The 13,095-nt window shown below is 55.5% G+C and overlaps 1 protein-coding gene across 2 annotated transcripts; it reads left to right on the top strand.

Moving 5' to 3' along the window:
• Nucleotides 1-1,108: 1,108 nt before the first annotated feature.
• STX5 (syntaxin 5) lies at nt 1,109-9,800 on the top strand. 2 transcript variants are annotated; one of them, XM_036763162.1, is made up of 11 exons: nt 1,109-1,241; nt 3,523-3,769; nt 4,181-4,254; nt 4,347-4,402; nt 5,682-5,752; nt 6,185-6,301; nt 6,388-6,444; nt 6,552-6,633; nt 7,761-7,867; nt 8,198-8,319; nt 9,136-9,800. In XM_036763162.1, exons 2-11 carry the CDS (start codon nt 3,542-3,544, stop codon nt 9,293-9,295), a joined length of 1,074 nt encoding a protein of 357 aa, XP_036619057.1. In that variant the 5' UTR covers nt 1,109-1,241; nt 3,523-3,541; the 3' UTR covers nt 9,296-9,800. The 2 variants fall into 2 exon arrangements, with proteins under 2 accessions (XP_036619057.1, XP_036619058.1); XM_036763163.1 differs by lacking the exon at nt 1,109-1,241 and having other exon boundaries at nt 2,897-3,769.
• The last annotated feature ends 3,295 nt before the right edge of the window (nt 9,801-13,095 follow it).

Below are 13,095 nucleotides of genomic sequence, written 5' to 3'. Positions count from 1 at the left end.
TGGGTAGCCGCCTTGGCTTAGATGCTCGGTGGCCTTAGTTAAAGGGGTGGTTTAGGGAGGGCCTGGATACACTGCAGCCCAATGCGCAGAAAGGTAGGCCTTGGACTGCACCCCAATCCAGCTTGTGGAGGCACCTAGGTGTGCAGGAGGAGGATGTGCCCCCGAGGGGGGCACTTCCTCCAGCAGCTGTGCAGGAAGAGGGAGTCGGAGATGCACAGAGGGCGGCTGGTGCGCCCCAGAGGGGGGATTTCGGTCCGGCCCCTCCCCCAGCAGATGTGCAGGAAGAGGGCGGAGGGTGCGCCCTCGAAGGAGGGTGTCGGGGATGTGCAGAGGGAGGCAGGTGCGCCCCGTGGGGGAGGGCGTGGGGTCCGAGCTCCTCGAGCGGTGCGTCGAGGATGGGGGCCGGGGGCCCCCAGCAGCCCGGCTCTCCCGGCCCCCTCCCCGCCCCGCAGGAGGCGCCGGCCGCTACGACGCGTCCCGCAAGTCCAACGAGAGCTTGATCATCACGGTGCTCTGGCGGAGGCTGTCCATGTTCAGCCGTCGGGGCTCCACGCGCAAGCAGTCCGGGGTGAGGTCTGCGGCCAGCGTGAAGTCGGCATTGGCCGGGAAGTCTGCGGACGCCGGCGCCACCCATTCCTTGGGCCCAGAGCAGCAGCCCCCGGAAGAGATCAAGTTGTCCGATCTAGACGAAGAGGAGGAGAACCGATGACCCCGGCGGACCCCCGCCCTGCCCCGCCCCGCCCCCCGGAGAAGAGAATAAAAGTAGCGACCTGGAGCCCAGAGATGGTGCCTGCCTCCCTATCGGCGCGCGGGAGAGGGCTCGGGGGGGTGGGGCCGGGCGCGGGGCCTCAGTTTCTCCCAGGTGAAATGGGAGGAGCCGCGAATCTGAGCGGCGAGCCCTTTAAGGCTCTTCCGGACGCGGTGATGTAACCCAAGGGGGCGTGGCGCCGCGGGTGTTCTTAGAGAAGGGAGGGTGGGATTAAGCCCGCTAGTAGGCGTGGCCTGCTGGTAGCCAAGGGCGCAGTCGGGGGAGGGGCGTGGCCTTACTGTTGTTGCGGGGGCGTGGCCTCCAGCGCTGGTGAGGGGGCGTGGTAGCGCGCTGCCGTCATTTTGGGGCGGGGCCACGCCTAGGTGACGTGTCAGCCTCTGGTCTCTGGTCCCGTTTCTCCGGCTCGGTCCCCGGGGAAGAGGCTGTATCAGCCAGGGTGGCGGAGGCGGCGGCAGCAGGCAGCGGCGCGGAGGTAGGAGACGACCTGGACTAGGCTGGTGAAGACACTGGGGCCGTGGGCGGCCGGCTCTCGGTGGGTCGGGGATGGGGGGGGCCGACGGCCGACTGGGAAGACCGGAGACTTCTGCCGGTCCGGCCGCTGGTGAGCGATGCCGCCCCTGTCCAATCAGAGTGCCTCTTAGTGTGAAAGATAGAAGCGGCAGCCAATCGTTGCCCGAAGCCTCGGAGAGGGCGGGGCTTGGTCCGGGGCGGGACTTCCGATGTCGGATAAATATTTTGGAGGGTACCCCTCAGCAGCGTCCTGGTCTCCTGGGATCCCCAGAACGGAGACCCCTCTGTTCTCTCCGCCCCCTGAGCCCTCCCCGGGCCCTTCCCCCATCCTTTCTCTCGCCCTCCTCCTAATCTTCTGCCGCTCTGCTCGCTTCCCCCTCCACCAGCCCCCCCTCCTGATCTCTCCCCCTCCTCTTTCCTCATTCCCCTCCCTTGCTCTCTTCTCTCCTCCCCATTTCATCAGTCTCTTCCCCTCCTCTCTTACTTCCCCTCCTCCCTCCTTCAATGTCTCCCCCTCCCCTCTGGCCCTCCCCCCATTGTCCTCCTGCCCCTCTGGTCGCTCCCCTCTCCCCTTACGCTCCCCCTCCTCCAGCCCACCCCCCATCTCTCCCCCTCCTCCTTCCCCATTCCCCTCTCCCCTCCTCCCTCCTTCAGTGTGTCCTCCTCCCCTCTTGTCCTTACCCCCCATTCTCCTTCCTCTTTTCTTCTTCAGCCCCCTCCTTTATTCTTTCTTTCTCCTCTCTCCCCTCTTTGCTCTCTTCCCCTCCTGGCTTCTTCCCTTCTCTTCCTCCTTCATTCCTCCGTTTTTCCTCTCTCCCCCCTCATCCCCTCTTATTTCTCTCCCTCGCCTTGCATTCCCTTCTCCTCTCCCGTCCCCTTTTGTCCTCCATTTTTTACTTTTCCCACTGATTCCTCCATTCCTCCTCCCTTCTCTCATTCCCTTCTCCCCCTTTTGCCCTCCCAGGTTATCTAGGTGGCAGGAAGACCTGAGTTAAAATGTGATTTTAGACCCTCCTTAACTGTGTGACTCTGGGTGACTTAACTGTTGTTTGCCTCAGTTTCCTCCTCTGTAAGATAAAGATAATAATAGCCCCGGTCACCTCCCAAGGTGGTTGTGAGGATCGAAGATCTTTCAGAAGTGCTTAGCACAGGCCAGGCACATAATCGACACTTAATAAATGCTTTTCTCCTTTCTCCCTTCTCCCCATTCTCTCCTTCCTTCCTCCCTCCCCGTCTTGTTCTTTGAAACCTCCTTCTTTTCCCTTCTCCCCATCTGCTTTTCTCCTTTTTTTTCCTTTCTCTTTATTCCTCCCCCCAGTCCTCTGTCCCTGTTTCCTCTTCATTTCCTTATCTGTATTCTCTTCTTTCCTCAGATCTCTCCTCCCATTCTCCCTTTGGCATGTACAGCACAAAAGCCTTGAAGTTGGACAGCCCCAGCGTTCCAAGGGGCCGTCTCTGTGACCCCTGCAAGTCCCTTAGCATCTCTGGGTCTCAGTGCCCCCAGCTGTAAGAGGGATTCGAGTCTCCTCCACTTCCTGGATCTGTGCTCCCCCTTCCTTTCTTTAATCCCCCTTTTCCATCCCCTCCACCCTCGTTATTCTTTTTCCCATTTCCATCTCATCCTCTTCTGCTTTCCTCCCTTTTCTTGAGCTTGTTGGAGGAGAATGTGCAGAGGGAAGAGAGGAGGAACAAGAAGGGGAGGCCTGTCAGGGATCAGGACTTGGCTCCAGTGTCTTCTCTGGTCCCTCCATCCCCTGTTAGGCCAGGGATATTAGAACATGTTTCCTCCCCACAAAAGGAGCCTATGTGATACAATGGAAAGCATCCTCGTTCTTGTCCTGACTTGACTCCTCTGTTACTGTATGATCTGATCTGGGTCAAGTCTCAGCCTCTGTTTCCCTGTCTGTAAAAAGAGACTAATGGCCCTTGTACAGTGCTTCCCTGCCAGGGTTCTTGTGAGCTTCCAAGCACTCTAGAATGGGAACTTTTCTTCCTGATCTTCCTGCCCCTGTGACTGCTCCTCTTTCCCCCAGATTGAGTCTAGTGTGAACCTTTCTTCTCTGTCTCCCGTGACTCCAGACTTAAATGTAGGAAGGGGAAAGAGGCTCTCTTTGGTCTCTCCTTGTCCTGCCAGATTGGTGTCCTGGGCTGGACACAAAGAGTAGGAGGCTAGGAGAAGGAAGGAATCCTGGAGGATGGGGGAAGATAGAGGACAGAGAATGATGGTTTGCCCCCCACCACAGTTCGAGGTTATGCGTCTAAATGAACACGAGGAAACGCTACGGGTCTAAGAACACGGATCAGGGAGTTTACCTGGGGCTCTCAAAGACACAGGTACTGCCCCCTGCAGCGGCTGGCGGCGGCCTCAGCGGCAGCATCCCCATCACCACCACCACCTCCCCTTCACCGGGTCCCCCTCCTGACACCATGTCCTGTAGAGACCGAACTCAGGAGTTCCTGTCTGCCTGCAAGTCCCTCCAGAACCGCCAGGTGAGGGGCTCAGAAAGGGGGGACACAATGCCTTGGGGAGGAGCTGTCCTGGGTGGTGAGCCTGAAATCATGGTCTCAGAAAGGGGCAGCCCAGAGGTTACATAGAGTCAGCTTTGAAGATGTGAGCATTGCATGAGAGACAAAGGGAAAGGCTGTCCCAAATGTAAAAGGCCCTTCTTAAAATAAAGGTCAGGTTCCCGAGTGCATACATGATGACAGCCATGCCCCTTGGGATGGCGCCATGGCGTAGTTTATAAAGCCCTGTCTGGCACTCTACCAGGTTAGGCTTTGAAATATGCAGATTATGGGGAATTGGGGGAAAGGGAATGAGGCACCCCTTCCCTCCAGATTAGAGCAACAGTTTGCTAGGGAGTTTGAGGAGCAAGCTCACTTCCGGCTGTTGTCTTCTAGAATGGACTCCAGACAAACAGAACTACAGCCCTGAATGCTGTCCGGCAGCGCAGTGAATTCACCCTCATGGCCAAGTAAGTTGAGGGAGCCCAGATGCCGGGATGTGGTTGAGGCCTTGTATGTGGAGGGACCAGCCTTCAGCCCCCTTTCTCCTCCTCTGTTGTAGGCGCATCGGGAAGGACCTGAGCAACACATTTGCCAAGCTGGAGAAGCTGACAATCTGTGAGTCCCCACAGGAGTGAGCCCTAAGGGACTGAGGGAGGCTCCTTTCTCTCAGTCCAGCACACATAGTTATTAGGTATCTGCTGTATTGGGTTCTGGGGTTACCAGAATGAAAAATGACGGTCCTGCCCTCAAGGAATTGACAGGGCTTCATGCAGATAACTTTGATGAAGGTTACAGTGGAACCGAGCAAGTCTGAGGGGTCTGACAGGGCATGAGATGGTGCCAGGGAAGTGCCCTGTGAGCAGGCTAGATGTCTGAAAGGAACCAGAGGAGACCATCTTGGGGGGTGCAAATGTCCTGAAGTGGAGCGGGGGGAGGGGCCCTTCGGTCAAGGCCCAGAGTTTATGAAGCATCCCCTTCTTGGCTGGTGGCACACACTTAGCTGCAGTGAGCTAAGTTTGTTAGCAGGTATCCACGGTGCATTTGGCATTAATGTGCCAGGCTGGGCTGGGACAAGACTCAGGTAGGACAAAGTGGTCCACATAGGAAATGGAGCAAGCTTCACATGTCCTCTGCCAGTTAGTAATGTGGACAGGTCCAGGAGTAGCCCCCTGCTCTTCCTGCCTGTGGGAGAGAAGAGACTCCATCTTGAAAAAATACATATATTTAAAGTACCCATTGTATGGTAGGTAACATTGTTGAGCGCAGGGGATGACCAGGGTAGAAGTGAGCATCCCTAAACTCCAGCTAACTAGTTGGCATATTGAGTGTGCACAGATTTACACAAATGATAAACAGTGACGGTGCTCGGAGGAGGATCTTCAGGGTGGCCCTTGAGGAGGGAGAGAACTCCAGGCCTGGGCAAAGCACTAAGGTAGAAGGGAGGGGGAGTGTCCTAGAGAAAGTCCAGGGGCCGAGGGAGGAACAGCACTTGGCCTGGAAAGAGGGGAGAGCTCGTAGTTCATGCTAATGGCATAAAAACCATTGAAACCCATAGGAAGGAGGCTGTCACAATAGTCCAGACAAGACTAGGAGGGAAGTGGGCCTAGAACTAGGGTGGGGGGTTGAGAATAGGAGAGAGATTCGGGAGGCTGGAGGTGAGCCTAGTGGTGGGATTTGGGCCAGAAGAGAGAGAGAAGGGAATGTGGGCTGAGTGCCTACTACCCTCCCCGCACCCCCCGCCAGGTCAGAGTGCCCTGATCCGGGCAGCTGGGGCAGGGGCCTTCGAAGCCCAGGTCAAGGAGCTTGGGTTTGGTTTGGTTCTCGTCAGACCTCAGGTGTGCCTTTTCTCCATGTCCTCACTCCTAGATTCTCTCTCCATCTCTTTCCTTTATAGTGGCCAAGAGAAAGTCCCTCTTTGATGATAAGGCTGTGGAGATTGAGGAGCTGACTTATATCATCAAACAGGTGAGCTGTGGATGCGTGGATGGTTCCCTCCCTCCTCCTCCCCCTCCTCTCCCTCTTCCTCCTTCCTCTTCCCTCCTCCTCTCTTCTCCTCCCCCTGCTCCCCCTCCTTTACCTCCCACTTGTTGGGTCAGTTCTCCTTCGAGGTCTCTTTCCCCCTCTGTCAGATCAGGACTTTAGGCCAGCTCCCCCATTTCTTGGATCAGGGAATCAACAAGTGATAGGGCCAGGCTTTGGTCCAGCTTTTGTCCCATCATAGTGAGGCCTGCCCAGGATGGGGCCATCTCACAGCCCGATTGGAAGCCTCTGAATATCTCCTTGCCCTGGCTCCCATTTCTCCCTTCAGTCAGCACTAAATGCCTGCGCTTCCCTCGCTTTCCGGGCAGGGCGCGCCGCGTCTGCTCACCCCAGCCTCCTCATTGGCTCTCCCACCAGGACATCAACAGTCTCAACAAGCAGATCGCACAGCTGCAGGATTTTGTCCGGGCCAAGGGGAGCCAGAGTGGGCGGCACCTGCAGACCCACTCCAACACCATTGTGGTCTCCTTGCAGGTGTGGAAGAGGGGGCGAATGGGGCAGGAGCAGATGGGGGTGGTGTGACAACTCTGGGCACTCACACCTCTCGGTCTCTCTCCTAGTCTAAGCTGGCCTCCATGTCCAATGACTTCAAATCTGTTTTAGAAGTGAGGACAGAGGTGAGAATCATTTGTGCATGTGTGGGTGGGAGGTGGGGGGCGGGCAGGCTGGGGAGGAGTGGGGGGCCCGAGGGACCAGGTAACCTTGCTTTGCCCCCCACCCCCAGAACCTGAAGCAGCAGAGAAGTCGCCGGGAGCAGTTTTCCCGTCCATCTGTGGCAGCCCTGCCCCTTGCTCCCAACCACCTGGGTGAGTTGGGGTCCCTGGGGTGGGCTCACTCACCTGGTCTGGGCACCTTTTCATGCCTTTCTTTTTGAGAATCAGCCAACCTGTCAGTCACCCCTTAATAGCCCACTTTGTAGAAGGCCCTGGGATGGGCAGAGGGTGGGGTAAAGGAACCCTCTTTTCTCCTCAAGGATCCTTTGGGGTCAAATACCGATAGAAGGACAGGAGACGTTTACATGTAATGAGTGTATAGAAGGAGGAGGAGGGCAAGAGAGGGGCAGGAGAAGCTCAGACATCATTGCCAAGTAGTAGAAGGGACCTTGGTGCTCATCCAAGCCAGAGCCTTCATTGTACCCACAAGGAACCAGGCCCAGGGAAGGAAGAAACTTGTTGTAGGCTTCACAAGAAGTGGAGGCAGAGCTTCAAGGATGCCCTGGGGAGAGGGGGAGGATGCCCCAGGGGGGGCACCCTGGGGAGGGGGAAGAGACCTGCCCCAGGGAGGGGGGCACCCCAGGCCCAGATGCAGGGTGAGGAGGGGGGAGCCCTTGGGTGCGGGAGGGATGATGCCAGTGTTGGCTGCACAGTGATTTGGGAAAGCCCCAGAGGTCCAGATGTGGTTGTATTCTCCATTGGAGAATCATCCTAGTTTTCTCACCCTTGGCACAAATTCCCAACCCCCGGAGTCTTGGCTCCTCTCCCCATTTCATAAACTGGATCCCACTGCTCAGCCTCCACTACATGGCGTTCTCTTCTGTGCGGATCCTACATCCCACCTCTGGACCCTGCCTGGAGTCTATTTGTTCCTCATCCCTGTGCCCTGGCACCCGAGGGCTTTCCAGTTCCTGGCCTCACTTGGGATGCACTTTGTGCACACCCACCTGGCCATTCGAGATTCACACCGCAGACTGTCAGCTCCTTGAGGGCAGGCACGGTGTTGGTCTTGTCTTTGTACTTCAGGGAAGGGGAGGGAATGAGCATTTCCATGTTCTGGGCGCAGAGCTAAGCATGTACAATTATTGACACACCTATAAAATAGGTGCTGTTATCTCCATTTTATGGGTGAAGAAACTGAGGCACACAGGGTCACACAGCCTGTTCAGGTGAAAGGTGAAATGGTCGAACTGGATTTCAGCCTCTTTCTCTCCCCACAGGAGGCGGGGCCGTGGTGTTGGGAGCTGAGCCGAAGGCCGCAGGTGATGTGGCCATTGACATGATGGATGCCCGGACCAGCCAGCAGCTCCAGCTCATTGACGAGCGGGTGGGTACCCAGGCCTGGCCCAGGGTCAGCAGGCATCTCAGTGGATCCCAGTCATGGATCAGGGCCAGCTCTGAACCAGAGATGTGAACAGGAGCTCATGTTCTTCTGGTCCTAGGCGCAGGATCCAGATGGTCAAGTGGTTAGCCTCCTGGAGGGGTGTGCAGCCAGTGTAATGAGGCAGGGGGAGGTGGGGCGGGGCTTTCCCCTGAGCACCCCCACCCCATGCCCCTGAAAGCCTGGGTGAGCCTAAGTAGAAGAGGAGGAGCTGGGGTCCTCCGCCCCAAGGAAGCCTGCTCAGGTCCATCCGTCCTTCTGTGTTCTGCCTGGCAGGATTCCTACATCCAGAGCAGGGCTGACACCATGCAGAACATTGAGTCCACCATTGTGGAGCTAGGCTCCATCTTCCAGCAGCTGGCCCACATGGTCAAGGAACAGGAGGAAACCATCCAGAGGTGAGGACCCGGGGTCCTGGGGGTGGCCACGGGAAAGGGTGGGGTGAGAGAAGGAAGGCATCATGGGGAGGGGGGGCTCAGTTTTCATCTCATCTCTATCCTGGGGGTGGTTTGAATCAATTCACCTGGTCTCCAACCTCCTTCCTTTCTCTATAAATGAGAGAGAGAAAATCTGTCCTGCCTCCCTCGAAGCATCTATGGAGACACAGCTGTGAGTTATCACCGAGACAGGCATATACATGAGAAGGTACATGGAAGTACCTTTAAAACTAAGGCTCTGTGTGAGTGCCAAGAATGACTGGGACAAGGAGTTGATGCCCCAGAGTCCCAATTCCCAGCCCCTAGAGCGCCCCCAGGCGGATGGGTGGCCTCGGGAGCTTCCCTTTTCCCAGCTGAAGCTGGTTAATAATACTCACATTTCTGGGAGACATTTCTCCCAACACCCCTCTGAGGTGGCTACTATCTGTGGTATTATCCCCATTGTACAGAAGAGATGGTTTCAGCACCGGGCTTACGTCACACAGCTGGGAAGTGCTGGGGTGTGATCTCCTGCTGCCCACCTTATTTTCTTTCAATCTCTCACCTCTCCAATGCCTGCCCCCTCCAAGGACCCTGACTTCTTGGGCCTTCCTAGCTCAGCACAGACACAGCATCCCTTTGGGATGAAAAGGCTTTCTAGTGCAGTGGCTTCTGCGGCCTGTGAAAGGTCTCTTGCCTTTTCCAGGCTCTTGTTTCTTGTCATTAACCTGGCCATGTTTCCGTTTGCTTCCTCTCCTCCCACCCTCCACCACTGCCGCCGCTGCTGCCACCACCCAGGATTGATGAGAATGTGCTAGGAGCGCAGCTGGATGTAGATGCCGCCCATTCAGAGATCCTCAAGTATTTCCAGTCAGTCACTTCCAACCGCTGGCTCATGGTGAAAATCTTCCTCATCCTAATTGTTTTCTTCATCATCTTTGTGGTCTTCCTCGCCTGAGGCCTCCCTGTGTCAAAGCAGCCCACCTGGGAATCATTCCTTTCAGGGGCCCCTGCCGCTGAGCCTGTCTTGGGTGGTGGGAGAAGGGCAGGAGGCTGTCCCTGTTTTCCTGGGACTGAGAGAGACGGCCTGTGCCCCGTGACCCCTCCCCATCTTTGCCCTTCCTCTCCTTCGCCCAAATTCACGTGGGTTTGGACTGCTGTGAGTGGTGAGAGGGGAGAAGAAGCAGTGCCTGCACAGCTGCAGGAGTTCTGTATCAACCCCCCCTCCCAGGCCTCTCCCAAAGGCTCCCATTGCTGATGTGCACAAGGGGAAAGGAGGGGGAATGAATCCCAGGGGCCGCTTGTTCCCCTGGCCTGGACCTTCTCCCCTTCTTCCCCCAGTCTCCACTGGGTGGGGCAGAGGGCCCCAGAACCCTCAGCATCAGCTCCTAGTGACTGTCAATTTGCCAAAGGCACTGTCATCCCCATGTTGTGGAATTACAGCAAGACGGTCAGTCCTTTCAGCCTTGTCCTCATTTCAGGGAGGGGCGTCGCAGAGGTTGACCTGGCCTCCCACAGGAGTAGTGACTCTGACAGACTGAGGGCTTGCATTGCCCCTTGGGGTACCCTGCTGTTGACCCTGCCCTAGCAGCAGCCAGGGGAGGAAATGGGAGAGTCTGAAGTTGTATCGGCAGGTACACTTGGGATCGGTCATCTTAGCCTCCTTGTCCGCTGCCTGTGCTTCCTCTTTGAGCTTTTGGGTGTCAGGCGCTCATGATCCTCCTCTCAAAGTTCCAGGAGGCTTTTGCGGATCATTCTGCCCCCTCCAGGCATCACCTCAGGCAATGAGGGAACCTGCAAGGTGGGGAGCACATGCCAGGAAGGCAGACAGTCAGCCTGCAGCAGCAGCCTCAGCCCCAACCAGGCCCCTCTCCTCAGCATTCCAAGAATACTCTTCCTGAGGCCACTCCCTGCCTTGGGACTGAATCTTCCATCCATGGCCTGCCCACTGCCTGGGAAGGCACAGTGATTCTCCATCTGATAGAGTTGGCAGCTGCAGTCCTGGAGCCGTAGGAGTCCTTGAGAAGGCACACATTTCTCAGATTCCTGCCTCAGACTAAGCATACAGGCCTAGACGAAACAGCTCGGGCTTTGGGGAGCCTCTACTCCTGGAAGATCCCCAATGGTCAGTCCATTGGCTGCCACCTAGATCCTGGGGTCCAGTCATCAAGTTAGCAAGAATTTGTTGAGCCTTCTGGTCTATCTAAATGAGATTTATTAAGAAGCTCACAGGAAATGTTCCCTGCCCAAATAGGCTTTGGAAATACAATCACTAGCTGTGAGCTGACAGCTTTGCCTGATCCTAGTGAGACCACTATTAACATAGGTTTCCACACTCTGCAGGACCATCCTTGTTAAGACCCAGGGCTTCTTGGCCTAGAGGAGGCTTCAGGCCTTAGCGAAGAGAGCCAACTGTGGGAAAAGCCTGGAAGGGCTAGTGCAGGGAAGATGGCTGGAGGAGGAGACCAGCCAGGGGAGTGGGGGGGGGGGTGTAGTAGTTGGGGTGCTAGGAGGCCTTGCTACCAATGTGACCTTAGCACGTCAATAAAAACACATTTCCATAGTGCTTAAGTTTGCACAGCACAGTTCCTCATTTGACCCTAATTCCAGTCACCTGGTAAGGTTGCCACGGCTTCCCATCCATCCCAACTGCCAATCACAATACCAGGCCTAATGATGCTGGGTAGGTTGCTGCCTCAGGTCAGCCACCCCCACCCTTCCTGTTCTCAATCAGTTGATCAACATGATCAACAAGCAAGTATTACGTGCTAGGCCCTGGGCACCACCCTCACCCTCACCCTTCATCCCTTGTGCCTTCTGGAATCTCTGCTCCTTCATTCGTCTTTCCTTTATTCTCTGTAGACCTCTTCCTCTCTCTCTTTTTTTTATCAGCATTGTTTTTTTATTAAGATTTTTTATTTTTAGTTTACAACACTCAGTTCTGCATGATCCTGAGTTCCATATTGTCTCCCCCCACCCCCCCACCCCAAGACGACCTGGAATCCAGTATATCTTGTACATATAACTTCACATTGAACTTATCTGCACAAGAGTCTGCACAAGTAAAGAAGAATTATGACCAATGGAATGAGGAGAAAGGTGAAACAAATCCAAAAAAACCCAAAACCAAAAACAAAAGAGAAAAAATGGAGAGCAAAGCGCTTGCCTCAATCTGCGTTCAGTCTGCATAGTTTTCTCTCTGGATGAACAGCAAAGTCCATCAAGGTCAGTCCTCACAGAATCCATGGATCTGTGCTTACGTGTAATGTTCCCCTGGTTCTGCTCCACTCGCTCAGCATCATATCATGTAGGTCTTTACAGGTTATTATGAAGTCCATATCTTCCCCATTTCTTATGGCACAATAGTATTCCATTACATTCATATACCACAGCTTGTTCAGCCATTCCCCAATGGATGGGCATTCCCTTGATTTCCAATTCTTGGCTACCACAAAAAGCAGCTCTTCCTTTTTCTTGCAGAAACATAAGTTCCCCTGTCTGGGCGGGCATCCCTGACCGACCTTCTCTGGTTCTTCCCCTTTCTACTTGGCCACTTTCCCCTTGGCCAGCTCTCAGCTGAGCTCTGCTGCATTGGAGTCCGTCACCCAGGCCAAGTGCTTGTGGCTGTGATCTAGTGCACATCCCCCACCCCATCCATTCTCCCTCCTTTGTGGAGACTTTCAGTGCCTGACACTCCCTCCTCTCCCTCTCCCTCTCAACTCCTGCCCTTTTCCCACAACACCCTGGCCACCCAGCTCCTCAGTATACTCCTTCACCTCAATCTGGCCACCCCCCACTTCCCTAATGAGGAACTTTGAAATTCCTTTATCTGATTGAAATTTGTCCTGGCAGGGACAGAGGGCTAGGCCTAGAATCAGGAAGACTCCATTTCAAATCTGGCCTCAGATACTAGACACGTGACCACCTCTTGTCTGCCTCAGTTTCTTTGGCCATAAAATGGGGGATAATGGGACCTGTCTCCCTAGGCCGTTCATAAAAGTCCTTGGTACAGCACACAGTGGGAGCTTAATGTTGGCTTGCTTTCTTCCTGTGCCAGACTGTGTTGTCCTCCCGATGCTATTCCATGTTTCCTACCCTTCAGCAATTCCCCAGGCCATCTGTCCTCTGGCTTCCCAATCACAAGCCCATCTTTTAAGCAGCTCACTGTGCTCCCCCCTTGTGTGGCCCTGTCCCTCCCCAGAAAGCCCGAGCTCTGCCTTGCTCCTGTTGGCTTCCTCTCCAGGTGCTACTGGGCAGGTGTGGAGCAGCCGAAAACACAGAATGGCTTCTCCACAATAGCCCTCCCACCCCAGGCCCGCTCAGGTGTGACCCTGAGCGCTCTCCTCCTCCTCTCGGAATCTCACAACCTCCTGACGGTATCCCTCATCCCCTTCTTGCCAAGGCCAGGATCTTCCTACTCACCCTTGTTCCTGCCTCCTTTCCAGCAGATCATCCTCCCCATCATCCCCCCTCCCTATCTTTTGTGTCTATCCTTGCTGCCTACACACATGCCCATCCCTGAAAAAGCTCTCCACAGGTGGCACCTCCATTTCCCCTCCTCTCCCCGTGCCCATCAGCCTTCCAGTTGCTTTCTCCACCGCTGCCAGAGAGCTTTTTCTCCATCTTTATCCCATCTCCACTTCTCTGAAGGACCTGTCACTGTAGCCCCCTTTCCTGGACACCCCTTCCTCTCTAGGCTTTTGGTTGGTCTACCTGTCTGACCTCTCCTTGTCAAGTGTCCTTTGCTGGGCCATCATC

This window comes from Trichosurus vulpecula, chromosome 6, assembly GCF_011100635.1.
Source record: "Trichosurus vulpecula isolate mTriVul1 chromosome 6, mTriVul1.pri, whole genome shotgun sequence".
Taxonomy (NCBI): domain Eukaryota; kingdom Metazoa; phylum Chordata; class Mammalia; order Diprotodontia; family Phalangeridae; genus Trichosurus; species Trichosurus vulpecula.
This window is presented reverse-complemented; position numbering and strand designations above follow the sequence as displayed.

Coding starts and splice junctions, on each gene's coding strand:
- STX5 (XM_036763162.1), top strand. CDS start 3,542: ATGAACACGAGGAAACGCTACGGGTCTAAGAACACGGATCAGGGAGTT. Junction 4,255..4,346: donor GAATTCACCCTCATGGCCAA/GTAAGTTGAGGG, acceptor CCTCTGTTGTAG/GCGCATCGGGAAGGACCTGA. Junction 7,868..8,197: donor TCCAGCTCATTGACGAGCGG/GTGGGTACCCAG, acceptor TCTGCCTGGCAG/GATTCCTACATCCAGAGCAG.